This window comes from Mya arenaria, chromosome 17 (assembly GCF_026914265.1).
Source record: "Mya arenaria isolate MELC-2E11 chromosome 17, ASM2691426v1".
NCBI classification, from domain to species: Eukaryota; Metazoa; Mollusca; class Bivalvia; order Myida; family Myidae; genus Mya; species Mya arenaria.
In genome coordinates this window covers 37,618,013-37,644,513 of record NC_069138.1, presented here as the reverse complement: position 1 = coordinate 37,644,513, position 26,501 = coordinate 37,618,013, and the positions used below count along the sequence as shown (strand labels likewise).

The following is a 26,501-nucleotide window of genomic DNA, read 5'->3' as shown; positions in this document are numbered from 1 at the left end:
TCAAGAAATGATACAAAACCTCCCAAGATTTCAAATCAAAATTGGTAAGGATCAGATAATAAATGAAGACCCTTTAGTGTTCATAAGTTAAATTAAAGATGTTTTGCCAGTTTTAAATTTAAATGGCCATAGTTCAGTCATGCATGGTTAAATGTGGCTGGTTTTCGAAAGAAACCGCTATTGTGTTCAAAAGTTCAATTGTAACAATTTTGCCAATTTCAAAGGGCCATAATCCAGTCAAGCATGGACGAATCCGGATGGGATTCGAAGGGAAGCATAAAAATGGGACATAACTATGAAAAACTTTAGTTGATTGTAACCGAAGTCGAATTTGACCTGCAATTTATGGGTTTAACATTTGCTGTCGCAAATGTTTTTACATCAGTCAACATTTGCATGAGTCATTGTCCATGCATCATAATTTGGAAAAAACAAGTGCATTGCAACCAAAGTGGACATTGACCATTAAGTCAATTGTGTTAATTAAGTATACTCAAGATTATTTAACCCAGTTAAAGATTATTTAACCCAGTCAAAAGATTATTTTACCCAATCAACCCTTTACTATCCAAGCATCCAATAATAACTCCTGTAAGGGTCGACAGATTTAAATCATTGATACAAGTGGTGGTATAATGATTCAGGGGTTTTCTTTCATGTTCCTGTGATTTTCATCTAAAACCTTTAGATTGTCAAACATAATGGCATTTATATAATGGACATTTATTTATTTAAAAGACACCATAAGAATAAACTTACGATCTTCTTTTTCCCTGACAAAGTTTTCCCATTCCTTAAACCAGGTCATGGAGATGGCGTAGATAACACTGGGGTTGTCTTCTTCCTTAAACCGCTCATTCAACTGAAATGTTTCATATAAAAATCTTTAAAAAAAAATCACATTTAACCTTGTATACACAAGTCACTGAATTGACCTAGATTCAGGGATGTGTTTGACCAGGCAGCTGAAAGGCTTGAAAATGAGATTGCCACCATTTATACCCCCAATGGAGGTCAATGGGGGTGAAGCAACCTGCCGCAAAAGCAAAACTTAGAAGCCCTTTTGTGGGCTTGCCTGACTTCAAATTTGAAGCAAACTGAAATGTCTTAATAAAGCAACAACCAAAAGCCACTAGCTAACCTTTTTTTTCACCAATTAAAAAAACTTTTGTTATTTTATTTTTTTGGGCCTTGAAGCTTTTAGATCCGCCTAAATCCGTGAATCGGCAGACAAATCACATCCCTGTGACTAAAGGAGTTTTTTATACTGTTACTTAAATTCCTCGCTGCATTGAAATGTTCAATGTTCAAGGTATGATATTCAGGATAAGTGTTTGGTTCAGTGTAATATTGTCGTATTTCACAGAGTGAGCACCAAAACACAGATTTCACAAGTGGCTTAGCAGCTCGTTAAAAATTTAATTTTGGTGTTTATGAGATAAAATATATTGCAGTCTAATGACAGTAGTAAGTTTTTCAGGAAAGCACGCCAAATTATATGAAAACGAAATTTTATTTCATGGTTCAAAAGTGATTACAAGAAATGAAAGTTCAACAAAGATGCTATCGGGGAAAGCAATCCCTATATGTCTGCTATTCCAAATTGTGTACAAACACAGGTATGAACAAGAGATGTTTGTCAAACATTATGCTCCCCTGAGCGCCATGTTGTCAGGATCATTAGGACAATTAAATGAAATATGCATGGACCAAAATGACAGCTGATTTTTCATTGACATTGAATGCCTTTGAGGCAGTTTTAAGATTATGACCATTCAAAGTTTGAGGATAGAAGGTACAGTTTTAATCATGTTCAGATGATAACTGATATTTGCCGATAAAAATATATCCTCTTAGCAGCAGGGAATAAGTAAATATGACATAAATTTTAATGATGAATGAGTTATGACCTTGACCTTAAACTCTATGACCTCAAAATCCATAGGGGTCATCAATTGGTCACCCCCAACCTAAATGCCAAGTTTGAGGGCCATGGGTGCAGGTATTGTCGAGTTATCACACAGACAAGCTCTTTGAGTTCAAGATCACTGTGGCCTTGATCCCTAAAATTAAAAGGGGTCATCCACTGGTCAGGCCCAGCCCCCAAGTTTGAGGGTCATGGGTGCAAGCATTGTCGAGTTATCACTCAAACAACCTTTTCACATTCAAGTTCACTGTGACCTTAACCTTTGACCCGATGACTTCTAAAATTAATAGGGGTCATCAATTGGTTATGTCCTGCCTCCATGTCAAGTTTCATGATCATAGGTCCAGGCATTGTTGAGATATCACTCAGAGAAGCTTTGTTAACCTTTTCATGTTTAAGGTCACTGTGGCCTTGAACTTTGGCCTGATAACCCCTAAAATCATTAGGAGTCATCTACTGGTCAGACCCAACCTTCATGTAAAGTTGACCATAGGTCCAGGAATTGTCTAGTCTGCATTCAAGGTCACTGTGACCTTAACCTTTGACCTGATGACCCCTTAAATCAATAGGGGTCATCTACTGGTCAGGCCCAATCTCCAAGTCAAGTTTGAGGGCCTTGAATGCAGGCATTGTCAAGTTATCACTCGGAAAACCTTTTAGCATTCGAAGTCACTGTGACCTTGACCTTTGACCTGAAGACCCCTTGAATCAATAGTGTTTATTTACTGGTCAGGCCCAGCCTCCATGTCAAGTTTGATGAACATAGGTCTAGGGATTGTCGAGTTATCACTTGGATAAGCTTCGACAACCTTTTGCCGTTAAAGGTCACTGTGACCTTGACCTTTAACCTAATGACCCCTAAAATCAACAGGGGTCATCTACTGGTCAGGCCCAACCTTCATGTCAAGTTTAATGATACATCCAGGAATTGTTGAGTTATCAATTGGTCAAGCTTTGGTCTACTGACGGACTGACCGACCGACCGTCATGTGCAAAGCAATCAACCTTCTATTCTTTGAAGAGGGGAATAATTAATTTTACATTGTGTATGTTCACAGGTATCCATTTATAGGTGTACTTCAATAGGTATGCGTAAAAGCCCACATGTGTACCACACAGTTATGCATACAAGCCCCCAAGAGAACTTTCCCAGGTATGTGTACAAGCCCCCAAGAGTACTTTTACAGGTATGTGTATAAGCCCCCAAGAGACCTTTCCCAGGTATGTGTATAAGCCCCCAAGAGAACTTTCCCAAGTATGTGTAGAAGCCCCCAAGAGAACTTTCCCAGGTATGTGTATAAGCCCCCAAGAGTACCTTTACAGGTATGTGTACAAGCCCCCAAGAGAACTTTCCCAGGTATGTGTACAAGCTCACATGAGAACTTTCACAGGTACAAGCCCCTAAGAGAAGTTTCACAGGTATGTTTACAAGCCCCCAAGAGAACTTTCACAGGTATGTGTACAAGCCCCCAAGAGTACTTTTACAGGTATGTGTACAAGCCCCCAAGATTACTTTCCCAGGTATGCATACAAGCCCCCAAGATAACTTTCACAGGTATGCATACAAGCCCCCAAGAGAACTTTCCCTGGTATGTGTACAAGCCCCAAAGAGAACTTTCACAGGTATGTGTACAAGCCCCAAAGAGAACTTTCCCTGGTATGTGTACAAGCCCCAAAGAGAACTTTCACAGGTATGTGTACAAGCCCCCAAGAGTACTTTTACAGGTATGTAACAACATTTAAAAGGAATATGAAATGAACAAGTTAAATGTCATGACATAAAGACAGATGATGGATAGCCTCTAACTTTTTCAGGCTCCTTTCTCTGTCTTTAAGTATTTGCGACACTGTCAACAGAGAAACAAGTGATCAAAGGCTGGTCCCCTGCCCAAAGTGTGTTTGTTCACATGTTTCATACAGTGCTTATGTTCACATGCAGGGCTTCTAACAACAGACAATTTGCCGGTCTGGAATGATTTTGACTTTGCCAGACCAATTACAGCTACAGAAAATGGCTAAAAAAATCAGCCTGAAAATTGTTCTTTTTTTTTTTTTTGGTCCAAACTGGCATAGTCAGTAAGAAAACCCCCAGAATTTGTAACACACAAACAGTGTTTGTCATACTACATCCCTAACTAGCAGGGGCTAGGGGACATCCTTGAAGGCGATAACCATCTGTGTCAATTGACTTTGCTGTTTTCATTACATTAAAGTGATTCGCCATCTTTTTTTCATGGAAACATTTGTCACAGTTTTGCTACAAAGATCCATTATCATAATACAATGAATACAATTGTCATTGTTAATCCGCGAAAGCATTAAAATCCCGAATTAATTAACCTAGTCCTGCCCTGATACTAGAGGATATCAACAGCGACACGCTTGATATAACTACAGAGTCTGAAAGCTGAGTGTGCCCTTTACGTCATTTTGATATAATGTAGATATAGAACTTTTAGAAGCACTTATTATAAATATAGATATATCTGCTAATTAAAGATTATGAATGTTGGTCTACTGTAGTAGCATTAAGCAAATAAATCACAATACTGTTTCACATTTTGTTGTATGCCCACTTACCGCCAAACGCAATTAATTACGATCGAAGTGTTCCTCGTTTGAATTGCAACATCTTGAAAAAATATTGTCAGATTACACAGATTACACATTGCGAAAATGTATGACATAATTCTTCGGGCAAACAGACTTTGGAAACCGGTATGTCGCTGGGTCTGGACCGATTGAGGTTCCAAACGTTTAGAAGCCCTGTTCACATGTATACCCTAAATCTTACCTGAATGAACTTCTTCAGCTCAGTTTTCTGCCTATTTCTCGGCACCCTTGGCTGTGTATGAGGAAACTAATATAGTGTTAGTGTTTCTTCCAGGATTAAACAAAAGGCATGGTATTTTAAATCTTACAAAAGTGCAAACTATCACAAAATACCCCCCCCCCCCCAGGACACCAGGTATGGTAATAAATAAATGTATCTTAAGCCAAATTTAGAGAGCTGACACTGTTTTAACAGTTTTTGCCACTTCAAGAGCCATAAATCTGGAGTGACTGATTTGACATGGCTTGTTATCAAACCTGACCATGATTTTAACCCCATTCAAATTCTGACCAAATCTGGTGGTGCATGTGATTGGATGAAGGCTTCTGAGGTAATTGATTGGACAAGACCAATTTTAGGTTATTTATATAACTTAAGGGCAATAACTCTTGAGTGACTCGAGCAATATGGCTGTTTAGGAAATTTGTCCAAGATATTATTCCCATACACATTGTGACCAAATAAGGTTATGATTGGAAAAAGGCTTCTGGAGCATACAACATACAACCTGTCCACCGCACGTAAAACTATAAAACGTCCAGTTCTATGAATGGGCGTATAAGTAACTGTAACACGTCACTGTAAACACTTTCCTAAAGGGCAACCTAGCACATCATACATGTCATCTTCTACAAGCCTACCCTGGCATGTGTTAGTAATGCATACGACTTCCTAAACTAAGTGTGTATCCCCCCCCCAACATAAAAATGCATTTTTTCCCGTTTTTAGGGAGAGGACCTATACCCTAATAACTTCATCTGAAGCTGTCACACGAGTGATGGATACCCGAATACACTATGGTAAATCCTTTCCTTTCAAAAGGGGCCATAACAAAAGTATTTTATAGTGTTTAACACATGTACCAAATAGTTATAAAAATCCATGGTACTTGTCTTATCATCATGATACCAAATTTGGGCAAAAATAGTGGATTGTAAACAAAGTAAAACCTGACTTATGGAGTTGAGCATGCGTACAATATATTGTTTAATTACATCAACTTTATCATGTGTTATTGTCCAGGACCGCTATGCATAACACATCTTAAAGTCATTTCTTATCTCAAGTCACATTCCTATAATTTTCATGGTCAATTTTAAAGAAAGTGCAAGTGGTTTTTCATGAAAAAAACATTTAATTTACATACATTTATGAATGTAGTATTTTAGATATTATCAAATTATTATACAATATGACCAGTGAGATACTTAACCTTGGAAAACGACTTAACATAGAAAATGACTTAACATAGAAAATGACTTAACATAGAAAATGACTTAACATAGAAAATGACTGAAGATGTTTTATGAATACCGGCCAAGACACAGTTTTTTTTGGCAAAGTCTAAAAAGGAGCCTTAACTCCTTCAAAAATTAAATGTTTGTAACCAAAGTCGAATTTGACCTGTATTTCATAGTTTTAAACATGTGTTCCAAACATAATTTAAATATGAGAACCCATTCATGTGCTATGGTCTAGACATTTTTTATAAATTGAACTTGAAAAGAGCCATAATTCCACCATAACCAAAATCTTTGAGAACCCAATAGTATTTTAAAACCAATGCCCCCGAACTGCCATCCTGTTTAAAAGATAATGCAATGTCTACATTCAGAAAAAGCTAAAAGTAAGAGGTAGTGACTTGGGTCTTGCACACAACTTATCACGTTTTTTTTTAAATAAAATACATGTGCCAAGTAATTTTAGAAGCCATCTGTGCATGATAAAGTCGCAGCCTGGAAACTGCCAACTATACACCATCTGAGTGCATTTTACAGCATTCCATGATTGATCTTTTAAGAGTGACCCTGGACTTTGAGAAAGGGACATTGGCCTTGCACACAACACTGCCTTTCATAATGAATTAACTCCAAGAGTGACCTTGACCTTTGAAGTAAGGTCATAATTCTTGCATAAGCCTTTACGTACCAATGACATATATGCCAATTTATTTTTAATCCCTCAGTATATGATGAGTTACAGCCCAGACACAACCAATTATACTGTATATGCCTCTATGCATCATTTCATAAGGATAAACCTGAAAGTGTGACCTTGACCTTTGAGGTAGGGGCATGGGTCATGCACCCAACACATGTGTTTATGTACCTAACACCTAATGCCAAGTTATTTAAAATCCCTCCCTGCAAGACAAAGTTAGAACCCTGACACAGAAAAACAGACAGACGTACGACAGACAGTGCGATTCCAAATTGCCCACCTTTGCGGGCATTAAGGGCCTAGAAGAAACACTAAAATAGGTTTACATTCAAGATGTGTACACTCACAAATAACAATATATAAATCCAACCTTAATAAATTCGTCTAGCTCTTTTTTCTGCCTGTTTCTCAACATCTCCAGCTGTTTATGACACTGTCCACATGGAAACAGGTGATTGCAGGCGGGACCTCCTCCAAATCTGTGTGTAAGACATTTAATTTACCGTAAAGGATGAATAAATATTGAAAACAATGATGTTGTTTTAAAGATACCATGTTAACTTGAAAGAAAGGTGCAGAAAACATGGTATTTCTACCTTATGAGAAGACAGTTAATCATTGTAAATCTTTCAAGACCCACCAGTCATTTAATATTTTTGCATTTTCAGCTTTTAATACACTGTTTCAATCTTGTTATCAGTAATTAATATTTTCCATAAATGCATCATTTAGTACATAGGTAAAGTTTTATCACTCAAAATTTATGTCTGTTAGACATGTTTATGTATAAATTTTAATTATGAGTGTCACTTTAAGCACTTTTGATTGTTTATAAAAACAAAAACAACGTTGGTGTCACTTCCTGATGAAGGTGTAATGTGGAAGCATTGAATAAGTTTTTAAAAAACAAAAACATGCAAGTGTAACTTTTTATATTAATCATTAACATACACACTCTCTTCATAAATACTTTCATACTGTGTATGGAATCATCTCTTGTACACAAAACTTTGCCTACCTATCATGCAGATACTCCCACATGGATTGCGAAAGAGGCTCCACAAGGTCTCCGATAAACTCTAATCTCTGTGGTGGAACTCCTGAGAAATATGTAAGTTCATAACATGATTATATCATAAATACATTATAATTGTGCTGGTCATCAATCTCAATATTGTTTTCCCATAAACATTATAATCAAATGTTGTTAAAGCAGACTGAGTCAATTTCGTCGAATTTTGAATATTGAATACAAGTTGATGTTTATGATGTTCACAAGTACGAGTTCAGAATCAAAACTTGGAAGTGATAATCTTCATTTCATTACAATGTTGCATGTAGCAAAGAATTTAAAATTGCTGTAACTATCAACACATTTACGTTTCACACTTAATATTCATATAGAGTTCATATAAAGAAGGTAGAATAAATGAGTTTGGAAGTTTTTGAAATTGCTCTTATATGAGACACAGTTTAGAATTAGACTTGAGACCACTCGTAAATATGTGCCGGGCAGCCAGTGATATGGGTACTCAAACACTGTGTTCTGTACTTGGCTTTTGCTGTTTCGCATGAATAGGTGAACAATGATATAAACATTGAAATTGTTTCATATATGGAGTTCCTATATGAAATTTAAGCAAAACTGAATACTTTATTTTTAAAACCATTAAGTTTACATTTTTTCAAACTATTTTAGTCTTTCTAAAATCTCAAATGGTTCATGATTTTATGGAACATATCGCACCTCCATGTGGACAAAGGAAATCATCATTTGTTATAGGTCCTGGTTCTGCAAAGGTGTTAAATCTGTTTATCCACTGCTTGGAAACGAAGAAATGCATCAGGCTTGGCTGAAAAAATAACGTAAAATTATTATTTTTACTTATTCCAGCATTTCGATTCTGATAGAATGAGAATTGTCTATTGTTGGTCTATATCCATTTATTTCAGCTGAAATGCATACAGACAACTTCAGGCTTACAAATGAACCATGTTTGAATCCGTTTATAATGCCAACCAACTTTAATTCAACATTTTCCCCCCAATGCTTGTCTCATTCTGTTGCAAAACATTTTAATTTGGGACATACAGAGTGGATTGTGGGTGTTGTGTTGATGAGGTAAACATTTCAACCAAATTTCATAAAAATCCTTCAAGGGGTTAAGTAGACATTGAGCAGACATAAAATCTATGGCTCAAACCTTTGACCTTGAACTGTGACCTTGACATTGAGACAGCCCACATGTAATGTGTGTTCTCCATGCTATCTTGATATGGTGAACATTTGACCCATGTTTCATGAAAATCCTTCACTGGGTTTAGGAGTTATGGTCACACCAAATCAATAGCTGGAAGCATTGACTTTAAACTTTGACCTTGATTCATTTCTATGAGGTAAACATTTGACCCTCGCTTCATAAAAATCTTTGAAGTGATTTTGGATATACGGAGTGAATCTAAAAGAGGGACAGAGAGACAGACAAACGGACAGACAGACAGACAAAAACACATCTGCACTAAAAACAACATGTTTTCCCTAGTGAGAAATAATTTGCAAACCCCCCTTATAATGTTATTGATAAAGCTGGTGCTTTAAAATCTTAAGTGGCTGGGTACACACCTCTCGATTATTCATGAGGTCCATGGCCTCTTGGCGAACACTGTGCATGTGGTCATTGCGCTTCCTGAAACAATAAGTATATAACTGAAGCCATTTACAATCTATTGTTCATGTGGTCATTGTGCTACCCAACACAATAAATATATATCTAATGCTATCTTTAATCTTTTATTCATGTGGTCATTGTGCTTCCTGAAACAATACATACATATCTGCAGCCATTTACAATCTATTAATCATGCGGTCATTGTGCTTCCTGAAACAATAAGCACATATTTGAAGCCATTTACAAACTATGGTTTACATGCACTATTAGTATCACAATAGAATGAAGATTATGACAATTTCTCAGTTAATTATCATTCAGTAAACAGACCTTCAGAGGTTACAGAACTATGTGTTTAAACTTTTAATCAATTACCTGTAGAAGAGGACATAAGCCTCACAGTTGACTACCTGACTCACGTCTACTTCAGTCACATATTGATCATCAAACTCGTACCACAGCTCCGTGAACACATTCTGACAGTATGCTGTGTAGTGACCCCCTAAAATAGTAAGCATATTACCTTTATGATTGTTAACAGTTCTTATATGAGGTCATATACTGAAGATCAAACTGGCAATACTGTTCTGTGTATATCCTAGACCATCTGTGCTATCATGGGGAACACTCTTGACTAAGGGGCATTACTCAATAATCATAAAAGCCAGAGTTATGGGTCTTGCTGCATATGTGTGTATTGTCTCTTGCAGAATTTAGTTCTTGAAAGTCAGCAATGATGATAAAACCACCTAGGCTATGATAATACCTCACCTATTCTTGCACAGTGAGAACCTGATCATAGAACCCAAATGAGTAATCTATGTTACCCTAGGGTCTGATTTTTCAATTTGGTCTAGAAACACATTGATATTATTAATGAGTTATTCAACATATATGTTAATTATGACGACCAAACCGGCTTTGGATACTGGTCGATACATAAGGGGTAACCATATATGCTAACTAACGCAACATAATGTAATGTCACATGTGATAAGAACAAAAACATCGTATCAACATAAAACTAACAATCTCATCCATACAGTGTGCACAATGTACCAAGATATAACATATAATTTTATACAATTAATATTGAATATTCTTAATACTAGCTAGCAGCAGCCAATCATATTAAACTTAGAATTATCGGTTGTCTACAGGTAATTGTTTATGCTTGTTAGCACACTTACATGATTTGATTGGTTAATATTATTTTTGAAAAATATTGACTTATCAACGACCATTTTGGCAAATTTAAACCACATCAAAGAATTAACCAGATTTATACATCTGGCTGAAGACCCCTATAAACTAATCCAACCATACCTCCTGCTGTTCCATGGTGACATATGACAGCCACCAGGTCATAGACAGTGACTTGACTGGTGTGATCTGAAACAAAAAATCAGTTCTACTTACTTCTTAAAAGAATTCTAACCACTCATCATTGAAGAATTTCATACTTACCGGTACATTCATTTATCAGATTGTGTGATGAGTCAGGGCTTTCATTTCAGACCTTCAGTTTTGATTTGAGGAAAACAACAAAAGCTTAATTGACCCATCAACATTTTTTACCCATATAAAATCACATAAGACTTTTGGTAAAATTGGTAATTTACACCTGAGTACTTAAAGGCTGATAAACGCGCTGATGAATGTTACTTTCTTCATTTCTTTTTAAAAATATTAAATTTCCTAAGTAATTTCCTCAATGATTATCACTTTTAATTTTCTTAGCTTGGAGCATTTTTTACAAAAATAGTTTCCAAACATTATTTTTGTCATTTAAGAGATTAACCTACTTTTATAACATTGCATTAAAGTTTCCTTATTGAGTTCTCATTACCAACCTTTGTGTAGGTAAGGTTTCATATCCAAGTTGGTTAGGGGAAATGAGACATAGGTGCTGATTTTGGAGGAGTAAAACTCGTGGCGGAATCGCTTCAGGTGAATACAGAGCACCTCTGGCAATTCCAAAACCTTGGAGTACTTCAAGCCATTCCTAAGTCTGAAAAAGATTTAACAATCATTAACATTGGGCCAATGTTAACTGCCTTTAACTGTTTAAGTTAGCAACATTCTTAACTTAATCATTGTGAACTTTCAAATATTTAATCATGAAAGTTTCATGGAGACCTGTGATACTTTTCACAAATGTTGAGACAATTGATTTTAAGATTTGCTTGTTTAACTTTGATATATCAGCACACCATTAAATATTTCACCTTTTAATGTTAATGACGATTATGTTAACAACATAGAACACACATTTTCAACGCTATTCATTTGTGATATCACGTCCAAAGTTCAACACTACTTTCATTAATCATACAACAATTATTTTTCAATATCATATTATTTCAAGGAGACATTGACATCTATGATATAAAAATCTAAATACAATATGGTCATCATTCAGTATCTAAGAATGAATTCACTAATAATTAAAGAACAATACTGTAAACATGAACTCATTCATTTAGAAATTCTATATATTATACTATTTCGCACTAATGTAAGTATTACAGAAATCCATTAATAATAAGAGTAATTAAAATGAAATTAAATGAACTAGCCCTACTTTTTACACTTCTCACAGCTGTACATGTTATCCCCCTTGAGTTCATCTGCTGAAAAGAATGCTGCGAGGCAGTCTTGAAGGTTCACCATTGGGCCCATAAACCAACTGAAATAGGCATGTCAATGAGCTGCACATACTTTATACAGATGATTACTTTAACACCATTCTCCAATGATAACAATAACATTCTTATATAAAGCCTAATAAAAAAAATAAAAAAAGAGCTGTCACAGAGACAGCGCTCTCGACTATTCAGCCACTTTTAAGATAAGAAGTTTTAATGAAACATGCATGGATCACTATAAAATAATATTAAATGCCGAACTTTATCCTGAACTTCTATGTCAAATAATAAAGGGGCAAAATTTATATTATATGCAAGATAGTTATCATTCTTCATTGTTTAAAGTTACAATGCAATACATCTAGTAGTTGCCGAGTTATTGACTTACATGTGCTTACATACAAAACCTTAATTGCTTAGTTGAATAATAAAGGGCAATAGTTTGCAAAACATCTAGTTTTTCAACTAGGTTGGATAGTTGGGAACAAATGTCTTAAGTTTCAATGCAATACATGTTAATTTGCTTTGATATTGACTTAAATGTGGTAACATGCAAAACCTTAACCAGAAGTTCTGAGTCAAAAAATAAAGGGCCATAATTAGCATTATATGCCAACTAAAGTTACCTAACTTGGTTATACAAGCAGGTTGGATGGTTGAGTAGCATTGTATAAAGTCTCAAAACAATACAACAAGTAGTTGCTGAGATATTAACCTACAAGTGCTAACATGCAAAACCTTAACCAGAATTTCTAAGTAGAATAATAAAGGACAATAGTTTGCATAATATTCAAGATAGAGTTATCTAACTTGATTAATTAAGTAAGTTGGATAGTTGGGAACACTTGTCAAAAGTTTCAATGCAGCGCATGATGTATTAACTGAGATATTTACTTAAATGTGGTTACATGCAAAAACCAAGGTGTGACGCTGTCACTTAGATTTAAGTAGAATAGCTCTCCTTATTCTTCCAATAGTAGAGCTAAAAAGGCTACCAACTCTACCTGCTTTTGAAAAGAATGTAAGTTGAAGTGTAACCCTAACCAAAACATTTTTTGGCCCTAGGACCAACTTTGATTTTTATTGAAACAGGCCTCTGATTTCCATACCTTCTCAAGTAGCCATACATCCAATGTAGCCAGCTCTGGTGGACCTCACTACATGCCTTCAGTTTCTGCCCGGCAACATGACTGGTTGATGCATGAAGCATATGAACATGATCCTTGGATGGAATGGGCAAGGATAAGTCTTGAAATGTCTCCTTAGTTGTTGAAACCTGATAATAAAAGGAGATACCTAATGCGTTTGTGGGATATTCCTTATAAATAGTTTAACACCCCAACTGGTTAACAACATAGCTAGTTCATGCATGCATCCTTTAAGGGAATTGGCAGAGATGAAATGCCTCCTTGGTTGTTGAAACCTGACAAATTAAGGTTAATAACTTGTATTTGTGAGATCTAATGTATTTTAACACTCTTAATCCCCGTTTTCTGTCCTGCAACATGAGTCATTGATACATGCACAGTGTTGGTTTTTTTCCAACAAATTTCCGATGCTTAATCATACACTTTTAATTATTTTTATTTCATCTAAAAATTGGCCCCCTCCCCACCCCCAATGGTCTTTGCATGGAATAGTTTTGTATTCTTGAAGAAATCGATCACATTCTTTTATCCTTTTTGCCCATTTTTAAACCATTCTTGCCAATTTCTTGACACAACTTTTCTTGATCAGTAAGGCCCTGACCCGCTTCCCAAAATGGTGGAATAACACTGATGCACTATATGAACATTGACTTCTGAGGGTACCAGCAAACATGTTTTTAAAAGTTGTTAACAACAACAAGGCAAGATACTTGTTTGAGGGTGACACTATAAAGTGAGGTTACTTGTATTTGAAGGATACACTACAAGGGGAGATAACTTGCATTTGAGGGTGACGGTATAAAGGGAGATAATTTGCATTTGAGGGTTACCCTACAAAGCGAGATAACTTGTATTTGAAGGATACACTACAAGGGGAGATAATTTGTACTTAAAAGAGTTTCAGTCAAATGGGAGAAAACTGGTCTTTTGGGGGTATTCTTAATTGTTTAACATATGCTTAAGATTAATTTGTTCACATCGCCAATTCCAACAATGACTTTAAAATGCCTTACAAAGCAATGGCATTTCTATTTTCTTAAAGAAAAAGAGTCAATGATGAAATTGCAAATCTAAAAAGCTTTCATTTACGAATATGATTTAAACAGAGGAACATGACATACCCTTTCACAAGTAAGACACTGCACTGAGCTGTTCAGTTTGCCATCAAAGATGTCTGATATCACACTCCGGTATTGCACATTCTTCCCCGGTCCTGAAATATGATATGCAATATTTTGTGTTACTGTTGGCATAGTGATATATACAAAATACTTGTACATTGAAGAAAAAAAGTTTGTTGCTTGCATCTCTGTTAATCTTGATTAAAAATAATTATTTTGAAGTTCTTTTTTTATAAAAACAAGAGCTGTCCCAGAGACAGCGCTCGACTATTCTGCTGCTTTTCAGTGTAAGGATTGAAAAGTTTTGGCGAAACATGCATGGATCACTGTTAGATTAGATTTTAATGCAATATATGATGTATTTGCTGAGATATTAACATAAATATGGTAACATGCAAAATTTAAACCAGAATTTCTAAGTCTAATAATAAAGGGCCATTTTTTGCAAAATACAGTTATCTAACTTGGTTATATTCAAGTAGGTTGGGCGGTTGAATACCATTCCGACCATTGTATAAAGTTTCAATGCAATACATAAAGTAGTTGCTGAGATATTAACCTATGTGTGCTTACACGCAAAACCTTAACCAGAATTTCTAAGTTGAATAATAAAGGGCAATTATTTGCATTAAATACAAATTAGAGTTATCTGACTTGGTTAATTAAGTAGGTTGGATGGTTGAGTACCATTGTATCAAGTCTCAATGCAATACAATGTACATCAAGTAATTGCTGAGATATTAACCTATGTGTGCTAACATGCAAAACCTTAACCAGAATGTCCAAGTCAAATAATAAAGGCCTATTATTTGCAATATATTCAAATAAGTGTTATCTAACTTCATTAATTTAGTAGGTTAGATAGTTGGGAATACATATCCAAAGTTTCAATGCAATAAATGATGTATTTACCAGTGCTCCAGCCAGGATTTGAAAAGGGCAGGGTGCTAGGTTAAAAAGGGCACTTTCAGTGAGCCTTGATCGGGCACTTGCAAGGGCCAATGTTGAATTCTTATTGTGTATTTGTTGTAATCACTTTCAATCCTAATAGTTAGTTATGAATACCTTAACTGTTTTCTTTAATTTAGTGTCAAAACTATTTATATTTATTATTTTCATACTTATTTCTGAAAATTGACTCTGTCAAACAAAAGGGCACAGCAGGGTGTAGTAAAGGGCAGCAGGGTACTGGAAAAGGGCAGCAGGTGCCCCACCCTGCTATACACTGTTATCATAATTTCTTCATCAACAATTCACAAATCCTGAATGAACGTTCTAAATATTAGCTTTCCTGTATTTACGCATGAATTGGTAACATCACAGCATTCCACATGCTCAGCATTTGTAGTATTCAATTTATAAGCGTCTAGGCACTGAGACCGTTATTAATTTAATTAATTAATAAGCAACGACTGTGTTACATCCCATTTCATTATGGTTTTAAAATTCATACCTGAATGAGTAGTGTAGCTTGAACCTGATTTTTGCCTAGCCTTTGACCTATTGCCCAGCCCCTCTCCTCTCTCTGATGACCCTGACACTCTTCTCCTACCACGAACACGCCCTCTTGCAGGCTCCGATTCAGCGTCTACAAATTCCCCAGAATCACTCCTCTGATCATCATTACCAATGCTAACATTTTCTGCACTACGTATTGACCTATTGGCATGGTCTTTCTTTTCTTTAAGCTTAGAAGTCCTGTTAGAAAAATCATCTGATCTGCTGATCCCACTTTCTGAGCTGAACGAATTGCTTGTTTTCTTCTGCGATCTTAATTCACGAGAGTTTGATGAAATATTAAGATGAGCCAGTTCATTTCCTTGATCCTCGTCACTAAATCCATTCTGACTAACAGAATCCTTCTCACTTCCTAATGCAGAGTCACATGTCTCATAGTCACAATCTGATTGGCTGCTCGTGCTGCTAGTATCCATTGGGATCTGTCCATCTTTTTTTATCTGACCAATCACCGGTGAGCTTTTATGCTCATGAATATTTGACTCCTCCTCCCTATCCTCATGGTTATCTTTGATTGGCTGCTTTAGTTCTTCATGTAACTGGTCCATGAAACATCTCAAGAATTCTTGAGTATCCTATTAGAGAAATCATTTTTTTTATAATTTTACATAAAACAGTTGTTTAAAAGTTTAAGAAATATATTTGAGAATAATGTAATGTGATCTTAGCTGTATATGCACAGACCTGTTGAGCCATATTCAGGGGCAGTATAACAGAAGCATAATCATCTCAAGAAAATGTTATTGTGCAATTTCGAATTGTAATATTTCTTGAGAAACCTCATTACAGCTGGATTTATCATTTGGACAAATGTGATTTTGCAGCAGGATGTATGTCTATAGAAGAAAGAGTAAATGCTGCTGGTCAATAGTTACACTGGTCAGACCCAATTCTTGACCAGAGATGACCCATTTTTACACTGGTCCTAATAATAATATGACATATTCTTCAATCTTGAAGATTGGATGAACACTGTTGATTTAATGAAAGGAATAAGAAACTGTCAAACAAAAAATTTGTCTTAATATTTGACCTAGTCACCATGTTTTTGACCGGAGAGAACAATTTTTCACACTGGTCAACTAATATTCTCACCAAGTTACATGAAGATTGGATATTTTAACAAAATTCAGGCTAAAAACTAATGCTTTAAAATTGTTGTTTTTTAACTTCAGAATAAACATAATGCATACTACTTTCTTAAAGATGATTTTTTGTTGTAAAGAAATTGCTGAATGGATGAAAAAGGTACAATCTTAAACTTATGATTCTTTAGCAATACGCCCCATGCCTCCACACATATTACAAGAATATCCGTTTGATTGCTCAACATGGATAGATAGTAAAGGAGATAAACTTGAAACCCCTACCTGTTGAGCATATCCCCTGAACATGGGGTGGACCAGTTTGATACCGCTCACAACACTGCTGGGTACCATGTAACTTGGCCTAAAAATACATACACATAATATGTAATTACATAATGGTAAGTGCTCCATTCAACTATTTTGGGAAGGGGGTCAGGGACTTCAGATTGGAAAAAATGGATCATTTCGACTTAATGTGGTAATTTCGAACTTGGCGTGGAAATGACAAAGAATGCTATAACAAATAGGCAGAGAAGGTAAGGTTTGTTTCTGTAAGAGTACACCAGATTTACCATACAAAAACACATTAACTAGGGTCCTTTTCAATGAAATAATGGGTATAAAAAGAACACCGATACCATTTTCACTTCTTATGCACCCTTTGAACTGGATACAAGCCAAAAAGGATTTTTGGCTTTTGAAATCAATATATAAAGTTTACTTTAACAGCCAGTTATTTTTAGGTTTTGGCTCTTTAAACTTCAAGTCATTCTCTTTTTAAACCCAAGCGTGTGTAAGGGTAGGTTTATTGTTGGCCTTCCAAGTTAAATTCCTGACACTCATGTTTTTTAAATCAATCTTTTCCTTAAATGAAAGTTATTTGACACTGTAATTTCATACTAGAACTCACCTTTTTCTATGCCAGATTTCATTCATCAGCTTCATATAGCTGGTACTAATGCGGGGCGACTTATCTGGATGGACAAATCCCGGGCAGTCAAGAAAATATCTTGTCAGTGGGGGGCTGAAAAAGAGATTAAGAAACAATTGTTAATGATTTTAACACTTTAACTTACAAGAGTACGTCACAATGATAAGGTAAGGCCAGTCCAAAGTGATTCTATCTTTAGCAAAGTTGGGTGTGTATTTTTTCAGCTTTTTGATCACAAAAAACAAAAACAATACACAAAATTGAGCATCCCCCTCCCGATATCTTATATGTTCTTAAAATATTTTTTTTAACTCTTAGTGATTATCAATTTTTACTGTTTTTTGCTGACTAAAGGACAATGACCGGTTTTCAACAATACTCAATCACTATTTAATCCCTACATGAAGCTAATGAATTGTTTCTCACCAATTTGAGAGTGCTTGTAAGGCAGCATTAAGGTAGCACGTGTTCCCAAGATTCTGCAGCCCCGTCAATCCTGCAAATATAAAGAACACTTGCTTAAATTTACTTTACTCTCTCTAGTTCAATTGCTGACAATCAGTCAGACTTCTTATCATTACTTACAGGTCATTTCAACAAACAAATGATTAAAATACAAATAATTAGAGTTGGATGATTGGACAAATTGCATAACTGATTATCGAATCAAAATGGACAACTAAAATCGATCATTGAGTCGGATATAATCAAAGGAATGAAAATATGAACTAAATATTGGTATCAAACTATAGTTCATGTTTGTTTTAATAATTTTTTTGCCCTGTACATTACCTAATTGACCATAAATAAGGAATTCAAAAAGAATAAATTCACAAGTTAATTTTTGTATGTACTTGTACATCCATTCCACTATCACTGATATATAACATTATCCTGCAACAAATGATTTTATACATGTGCATTTTATGTTGTTGTTCTTTAAATAAAGTAATACCATTCATTAAAAAATTATTATGGATAATCACAATTGATTGAAACCATTGTTTGATTATTATTCCATTTAATTTTATCATCACACCAGCACTACCAATACTCTATTATAATATTATAAAATAATTATATTAACAACCTTTAGGTTTAACATTGTGCATGCCAATGTCTTCATCTGGTTCTGACTCACTGTCTTCGAAACCAAACACACTGTGGTGAGGAGAGTTTTCTGCAGTTATCTCCCCTTGGACGTCCATTTCTTCCTCCAATGTAGAGGGCTTGTCTGGAATCCTACACGGGAAATAGAGGTTTAAAGCTGTAGAATTGTACACTTCATTTGAAAAAGTTTTCTTTTCAAATATATTTTAAAAACAAATTCTGAGAATTGTCTGCAGTTATCTTCCCTGAAAGGTCTGTTTCTTAGTTTAAACATATTTATTTTACAATGATTGTGAAACAAGTTATTACATTATAGTTTTCAGTCTCATTGGCACAATTTTACGTGAAGGTGTGGTCTTGTGTCTGTTTCTTCCACCTAAGTTGACGGCTTGACATTTATTTTACCAAACATTAACTGAAGACAAATCTTAAAGTACATTGCATTAGTTTCACTAAACTCCTATGTTCAATCTAACTCATGAGATAGTTGCTTTTTTCTAATATATATTGTCATCTACTCACATCATGCTTATAATGGTCACTCACATTTGGTGGTCTTAGATCTTAATCGGACAATGTGTTACCCTGACAGTAACCCTATTTTTCACCAGTGACAGTAATGAATTATTACTGTTTGGGCTTATTCAACATTTCTCATCACACTTACATGAATGCAGGGCTGTTTTTGTCATGGAACACTTCACTCTCGCAGCGATAACACCAGATACGGAGTGTGGATAAGTTGATGGACAGGCAGTGACTATGGCTCTAAAACAATACATACAGACTAAATTGTGTAGGCTCACAAAAATACATAATCTCAAGTATGCTGAACATGCATTTTTAATGCAATTTGACTACCAATTTATGCATTTGCCAATGTGTAGTTACCAGGACAGTCTACTTAAAAAAAATAAAATTTAAAGCTATTAAATAAAGCGACATTAGATAAGCAGTTGAGTTTGCTTTGGGTTACTTGACTGTAGACTGTTAAAGGAAAGTTCAGGAAAGTGTTTGCTTTGTTTTCTTGTTTGAATTGTTCTTTTGTAAATGCAAAATTTAAAGCATATTGTTTTTCACAACTCTTAAGGGCCCTCGACCCATTCACAAAAAGGTGAGAAAACAACCCACTGAGTTTGGTCATAAATAAGAATTCAAAACCGAGCCCTTGACCCTACCTCAGCATGCTGTGAGCTGTGGTCCTTTCCAGACTCCCCACATCCAATATAGGAACAGCTGCCAATCAGACACAACCACAAGTTCTTTTCTTTGGACTCACAACTATCACAATGCTCAGTCTGAAGAGGAGCAAACCAACAAGTAAGATGTGTTGAAGTGCCACCAGCAGGCATCACTTACATTAGAAGGGATGGGTGGTAGTAATTGGATAATCCCCTCAATTAGGGTTAAAGCCAGGTTTAATGAAGAGCAGGATGCTGCTGATATATTATTAAAACTAAACTGCATGATGAACAAATAGCGTAAAGTTGCAAAATTGTTTTGTGACTTATGATAACTAATCATGTACCAATTACATGCAGTAGTATATGAACACTGACAACGTTGAGAATTTAAATCAAACCTAGGACCCCCTGCTACAGATTCTAATATGAAAAAAGACAAATAATATAATATAAAAGTTGGTATATATTTATAATCATATAGAAAGTTCTTAAACAAAAGGATGTATTTGATAATCTAAAACATCAAAAGATGTCGGAATGGTGCAAATGCTAGTATCCATTAGGAAAAAAGGGTGCATAAAAGACAGGATGCAGCACCTTCCTATAACTTAATAGCTATCGCCACGTCTCAATGTAAATATCAGAAAAGTCTATTCTTTTTTTGCTTGTTGGCATAAGAATTGAGTTTTTTAGTAACAAAAAATGAGCTTTTCTAAGCCCCTTTAGTTCTGTATCTGTACCGTTTGTGCTTTCTTAATTTCCTCCCATGATATTCGTCCGATGCTGGAAACATGGGCACACCTCGATATTTTGCTTGCCATTACTTCATCCTGTGCCAAAATAGTTGAAAAGAAAAGTTTCATTATTCCAAATAAATGACAATCTATGTGGAAATGCCAGTAAGAGCATGCAGTTGCTCATCAAACAGCAAATTTGAAGTACAATGTTTGCAAGAACAGTTCTAACAGTAATAAGGTGACAATTAAATATTACTTTGGTCAACCCATATTTTGAAGGGTGGGTAGATATGTATGTAGGGTTCCTAATGTAGTTGTTTTTTACTTCCTTACGATAATCACTGATTTGTGTAATGAATCACTAATAAAAAATATGACCGCCATATGATGCCAAGGTAAAGATGATCAATTTATATTTAATTGTTGCCAAAATTAATATACAGTTTATGACTCTATGTTTAAATTTAAGGCACTTTAATAAAACGCCGAGTTATCATTGAAATTAGTTAAAAAAAATACCCTATACCAGACACACTTTACTTCTCAGGTTTACTCTACTGGTGTCAGAAGTAAAATCAAAAGTGCCTGGAATGGCCAGAAAGGTTAATGTGGAAGGAATGTCATGTGTGTGGGAAAACACCAACGGCCTGGTTAGCTCGGTCAGTCAAACAACAGTGCTAGTGTTCCTGAATGCATGTTTTTGAGCTCCACCACAGGCACACTTTCAATACTAGGTTTACTTTACTGTTGTCAGAAGTAAAAACAAATTCTGTTGAACCCCTTTTCTATAATTTGTATATAGGCTCAAATGTTTTCTTGAGAATGTCGATGGTTTTCTTTACATTTCATATCGAGTAAAAGTACAGTCGTGTTACCCGTAGCGGATCAGTATGGAAACAATGCTGTGCATTGAACAAACGTTTTACATTCTGAGATTGCAACGTTTACAGTTAAAAATAAAAATATTTCCTCTTTTGATTGACATAAAATAATTCAATTTCAGAGCAGAAACAGATTAACTGACCGTTGTTTGCATGTACGAGTAAATGAGGCATTAGCGAACCAAATTTACCAATAACGGATCATGTGACATTTCATATCGAGTAAAAGTACAGTCGTGTTACCCGTAGCGGATCAGTATGGAAACAATGCTGTGCATTGAACAAACGTTTTACATTCTGAGATTGCAACGTTTACAGTTAAAAAGAAAAATATTTCCTCTTTTGATTGACATAAAATAATTCAATTTCAGTGCAGACACAGATTAACTGACCGTTGTTTGCATGTACGAGTAAATGAGGCATTAACGAACCAAATTTACCAATAACAGATCATGTGACATTCCGATATTGGGGGTTCTCTCAAGCGAGATTTTAGCTGTCAAAACTGACAATCAGTTTGTTTATCTTTTCTGTTAAATATATTTAGTCCCTCTTTTATGCATTTTATAGGTGATATCATGACAGGATGCTTATTTGGTGGTCTGTATCATGTCAAGTCGGTAGAGATCGCATATATATATGCGATCTCTACCGACTTGACATGATACAGACCACCAAATCAGCATATGTATTTAAAGATATCCGATTTGTTAAATAATTTCAACAAATTTCCAACTGAAAACACTCAGGTCCAGTTAATTTTGAGAGCTTTTGGACTTTTTATAACTGTATAAAATTTTCAAAATGGATAAGAATAATAACTGTGTATGTATGTGCTTGTAAATCTGTGAACTGTTTATGAATAGGATTTACTAATTCTATGCATAGAATAAACTCATGCTGACTGAGATAATTTATTTTCATTTAAAAAATAATTTGACAATGATTGCGGATAACAGAATCATAAAATCACAGTAAATCACATTATAAACAAGAATTAAATCACAGACATTTAAAAAGTAAAATATAAACAAATATAATTTATATAAACACATAACAAGTTGACTAGAAATTCTGACCAGCTAGCCTGAGCTAGGTGTTGATATTATGGTACTAACCTATGCAATGATAGGAGGTAACAGGTTAAAAGCTGTTAGAAATACATGTGTAGTACTGTATAAGGTAAACCTATTTCTTAAACCTGAACAAAACACACAGACATCACGAAAACTGGAGTGAACAAGATTGATGGCAAAAGATGCAACAATTTGAATCAAAATTCAAGCTACTTTGAGTATAAAACATTGAACAACTAAACAAAACCATAATCCATATAAAGTACTTATTACAATCAAAAATTGTAATTTGGAGATTCTTTGATCAATAACATCAAGCAGTTCTATTGCAGGTGAGAAATAATGAGCAACGAATTATCACTAGATTTGTTGAAAACAAAACAATGCCAATTAAATTCTAAATACATTCTAAAGACATGAATTAACGGATTAGTTTATATATCAGTTTTAGTCCACCTTATTTTAATGGCAATAACAAGTATATCAATGTCAATTAACAACTATTTTCATCACATAACATTCGGGCATCTTTTTGAGTGTTTCTCTTAGCATTTGTATAGTGTTCACTTCATCTTCTGCTGTAAGTACATATTTACATGGAATAACAACGCCACCACCACTCTCAGATGGAGCAGGCCACGGTGGGAAACTGGGCGTTGGTTCACCAGTCATGCTGGCACACACGTGTCCACCCGAATCAAGTACATTGTAAAAACAAAGAATGCATGGTACATGGCCAATTGGAAGGGCAGCTATATCTGACAACTTAAGCTGTCTTTTATCATCTGTTACCATGTCATGTAAAGTGATATCAGACTCAGAAAGTCCAGGAATCCACACAAGGCATGCATCTTTATCTTTGATGTAAGTATATTCCCTATCTACAACAAGCTTTGTCACAGCAGGGTTCCCGCTGGCGATCGCCATTGTCGCCATTTGCGACAAAATCGCAAAAGTGGCGACAACTTTTCAAATTTGGCGAATTTATGGCGACAAGGATTTTTTTCTAAAATATTTTCTTAAAATGACGTAAGTGGTGACCATGCGGCCTGCATGATAATCGATTCTGTCACTGTCATAAATCAAGCGCATCTGCTGGTGCGACAACAAAAATTAATCCGATAATTAAAGCAAGCAGTCACGGCCCAGTCAACACCTCGCTAATTATTGCAGAATTTTATTGCTTTCACGGATAAACAATGACATCCTTTAACTGTTATGTCTCTTATTAGCAAACAATTTTAATATTTAGCTCAACAGCCTTGTTGTTGCGTAATTATCGTGTTAGTTTAAATATGCAAATCGTAGAATTTTATGTTGTCGGAAAGTCACTTGATATGCAAATTTCGTAATGACGTTTACGCGCTAAAAATAGACTTGCTTTCGGTTTTGTCGCAATTTGTAATTGCTATAAATGCAGCATTCTAAGAGTTCAAAAAGTGTCAAAAAGATTAACAGAAATCAAATAAATAGGATTAAACCCCATTTGATAAGGCTTCTAATATGTTGGCTGGAGTAAAGAGTAGGTAGACAAATTTCTATTAGGAAAGTTATGGCCCTAGTTTGACAATGTATATTTCTTTGAGTTTCCATTTATTCTAAATTTATCTCATAATTTCACAAATGTATTCTTTTATTGTATGCAGGCATTAGACTGAAATCAACATATTGATGTTTATGTCACATTTTTTGCAATATTTTTTTATTTATATACTAGTCCATATACAATGAATTTTGTCAACAGAATAACAATTTGCTATTAATATCTTGTGCTTCATGTACAACAAAATGTTATGATTTGCACGACAATGTGCTAATTAATTGCAATTTAAGGCTCTTAAAATGCTTAAACCCCATGAGCTTCAGGGGGCTTCGCCCCCTTGGCCCCCACAAGGGCGCTGCCCTGGACCCGTAAGGGGGCCTATCGTGGCCCCCTTAACCCCCCGCGAAAAAGTGGCGACAACTTTTTAGAACCAAGGGGGAACCCTGCACAGGGTCAGTTATTGGGGGTTTTATCTTGTACACATGGTACCCCTTTATCATCGAGTTCTCTAATGTGATAGATGTGCAACAGCTTGCTGAAGACTGTGGTTCATCATGGTCTTCCTTGTCTGTGGAGATATCATGGCCTCTTCCTCTTCTGGCTTTGATGGCAGATATATTAGGTGGCGGTGGTACCTGAAAGAAAATCATTTCAATTAAATACAGAATTAGGGAAAACGAAGAAAAAAGTAGAAGACAGCTGGCTAGTCCACACGGCCACCTGAACTTTAAAGATTTTACAAACCATGAGCAAGTAACTTTGAGATTTATTTCAAATAATTTATTTTAAGTGTACACTGCTACAATATGATAATGTTAATGTGATGTTCTGTTCCAGATTCAAATGGTTACTTACCTCCACCAACTCTTCTCAATAAATAATGTTGTCAACTCTGCCCAAATTCAATCTTCATTCATCTGTAGAACACAAGTGATATTTTTAAAAACAATCACAAACTGCATGGTATACACTTATGGAAGTGGCAATCCTCGATACCAATTAAAACACAGGCCTCTTTTAAATTTAAAGCTGATAAATATCATTTTTATGATATTAAGTGAGTACAGTACTGTACATCATATTTATGTATAATAAAAAGTCAAACATTTGAAACTAAATTAGATATGTGTGTTATAATTCATATTTTAATCATAATTAAAGTAACATAAGTATCCAGCAATGTTTGTTTTATGTTTAAAAAAATCGGCAATGACAAACTGGTACAAATTTACTATGTTGAGAGAACCTCTCAAACTCACTGCATGAACAAAATGGCAGTCCGCTATTGGTTAATTACCCACACGTAATTATGACCGCCAAATTCTAACAATTCATTGATGAAAGAAAAGAATGTTATGCATTTTTAAGTGGTTATATATTGACCTTTCATAAAATGTATAAATTGTTCACTTACACATTGTAGTTGGACGAAAAGTTCTCAGAAAAAGCACATGTTGCAATCAAATTGAGGCCGGAACAACTGGGTCAAGTAAACAGTTGCATCGAACGTTCGTATGATACAGATGATTTTGAAGTTCGATTTAACCAATATTTGTTGTGATTTTCACAATCGTTTTAAAGTACATAACTGCCAATTTTTAGAAAAAAATACAATTAAATAAACTTTATAGCGTGTATTCAACAAGAGAGTGATCCGCTATTGGTTATGATCCGCTAAGGGTAACTTGACTAAAACGATAACATAAGAACATAAAGTGTGTAATTAAACCCTGGCCATTTCATTATTAAGATACATTTGAAAATATGAATACTTGATCTTTAAGTATAAAGACAGCCTTGATATACGACTTACATCACCAAAATAGGACTAATATCGCAAAAAGAGAAAATCATGAAAATCACGAAATTGGAAACATTTCCGGAGAAACACTTCCGGTAAAATAGACATAACGGCAAAATTGAAACGGGTTTACCGCGGTATACCTTAAATACGCAAAGATGCGTAAAGACGCGTAAAGATACGTAAAGATGCTCAAAGTGGCGTAAAGGGAAATAAATTTAACTTAAATAAAATATATAAACACTGAAAGTATGGCAATAATGCATATATAGTGTTAACTAAGTGTATAAACAAAAACTGAAATAAATTCGACGATTTTCCCCATGTTTTAAGGGTTTACATAAT

General features: G+C 35.1%; 1 protein-coding gene across 2 annotated transcripts in view; it reads right to left on the bottom strand.

Annotated features, from left to right (window-relative positions):
* Nucleotides 1-26,260, bottom strand: part of LOC128223951 (ubiquitin carboxyl-terminal hydrolase 20-like) — a 30,487-nt gene extending 4,227 nt beyond the window's left edge. The window contains exons 1-21 of one of the 2 annotated variants that reach the window (XM_052933470.1): nt 26,169-26,260; nt 20,859-20,948; nt 20,113-20,232; nt 19,602-19,702; nt 18,915-19,066; nt 18,251-18,320; nt 17,804-17,917; nt 17,176-17,254; nt 15,741-16,380; nt 14,288-14,379; nt 13,128-13,294; nt 11,955-12,059; nt 11,224-11,381; nt 10,697-10,762; nt 9,746-9,872; nt 9,325-9,388; nt 8,449-8,554; nt 7,720-7,801; nt 7,072-7,180; nt 4,722-4,772; nt 760-862 (exon numbers count right to left, since the gene is read on the bottom strand). In XM_052933470.1, coding sequence (XP_052789430.1) covers nt 760-862; nt 4,722-4,772; nt 7,072-7,180; nt 7,720-7,801; nt 8,449-8,554; nt 9,325-9,388; nt 9,746-9,872; nt 10,697-10,762; nt 11,224-11,381; nt 11,955-12,059; nt 13,128-13,294; nt 14,288-14,379; nt 15,741-16,380; nt 17,176-17,254; nt 17,804-17,917; nt 18,251-18,320; nt 18,915-19,066; nt 19,602-19,702; nt 20,113-20,232; nt 20,859-20,939 — 2,587 coding nt within the window. In that variant the 5' untranslated portion in view covers nt 20,940-20,948; nt 26,169-26,260. The remainder of the gene's footprint in view (nt 1-759; nt 863-4,721; nt 4,773-7,071; nt 7,181-7,719; nt 7,802-8,448; nt 8,555-9,324; nt 9,389-9,745; nt 9,873-10,696; nt 10,763-11,223; nt 11,382-11,954; nt 12,060-13,127; nt 13,295-14,287; nt 14,380-15,740; nt 16,381-17,175; nt 17,255-17,803; nt 17,918-18,250; nt 18,321-18,914; nt 19,067-19,601; nt 19,703-20,112; nt 20,233-20,858; nt 20,949-26,168) is intronic. The other variant, XM_052933471.1, reaches the window with a different exon arrangement.
* Between the last annotated feature and the right edge of the window lie 241 nt (nt 26,261-26,501).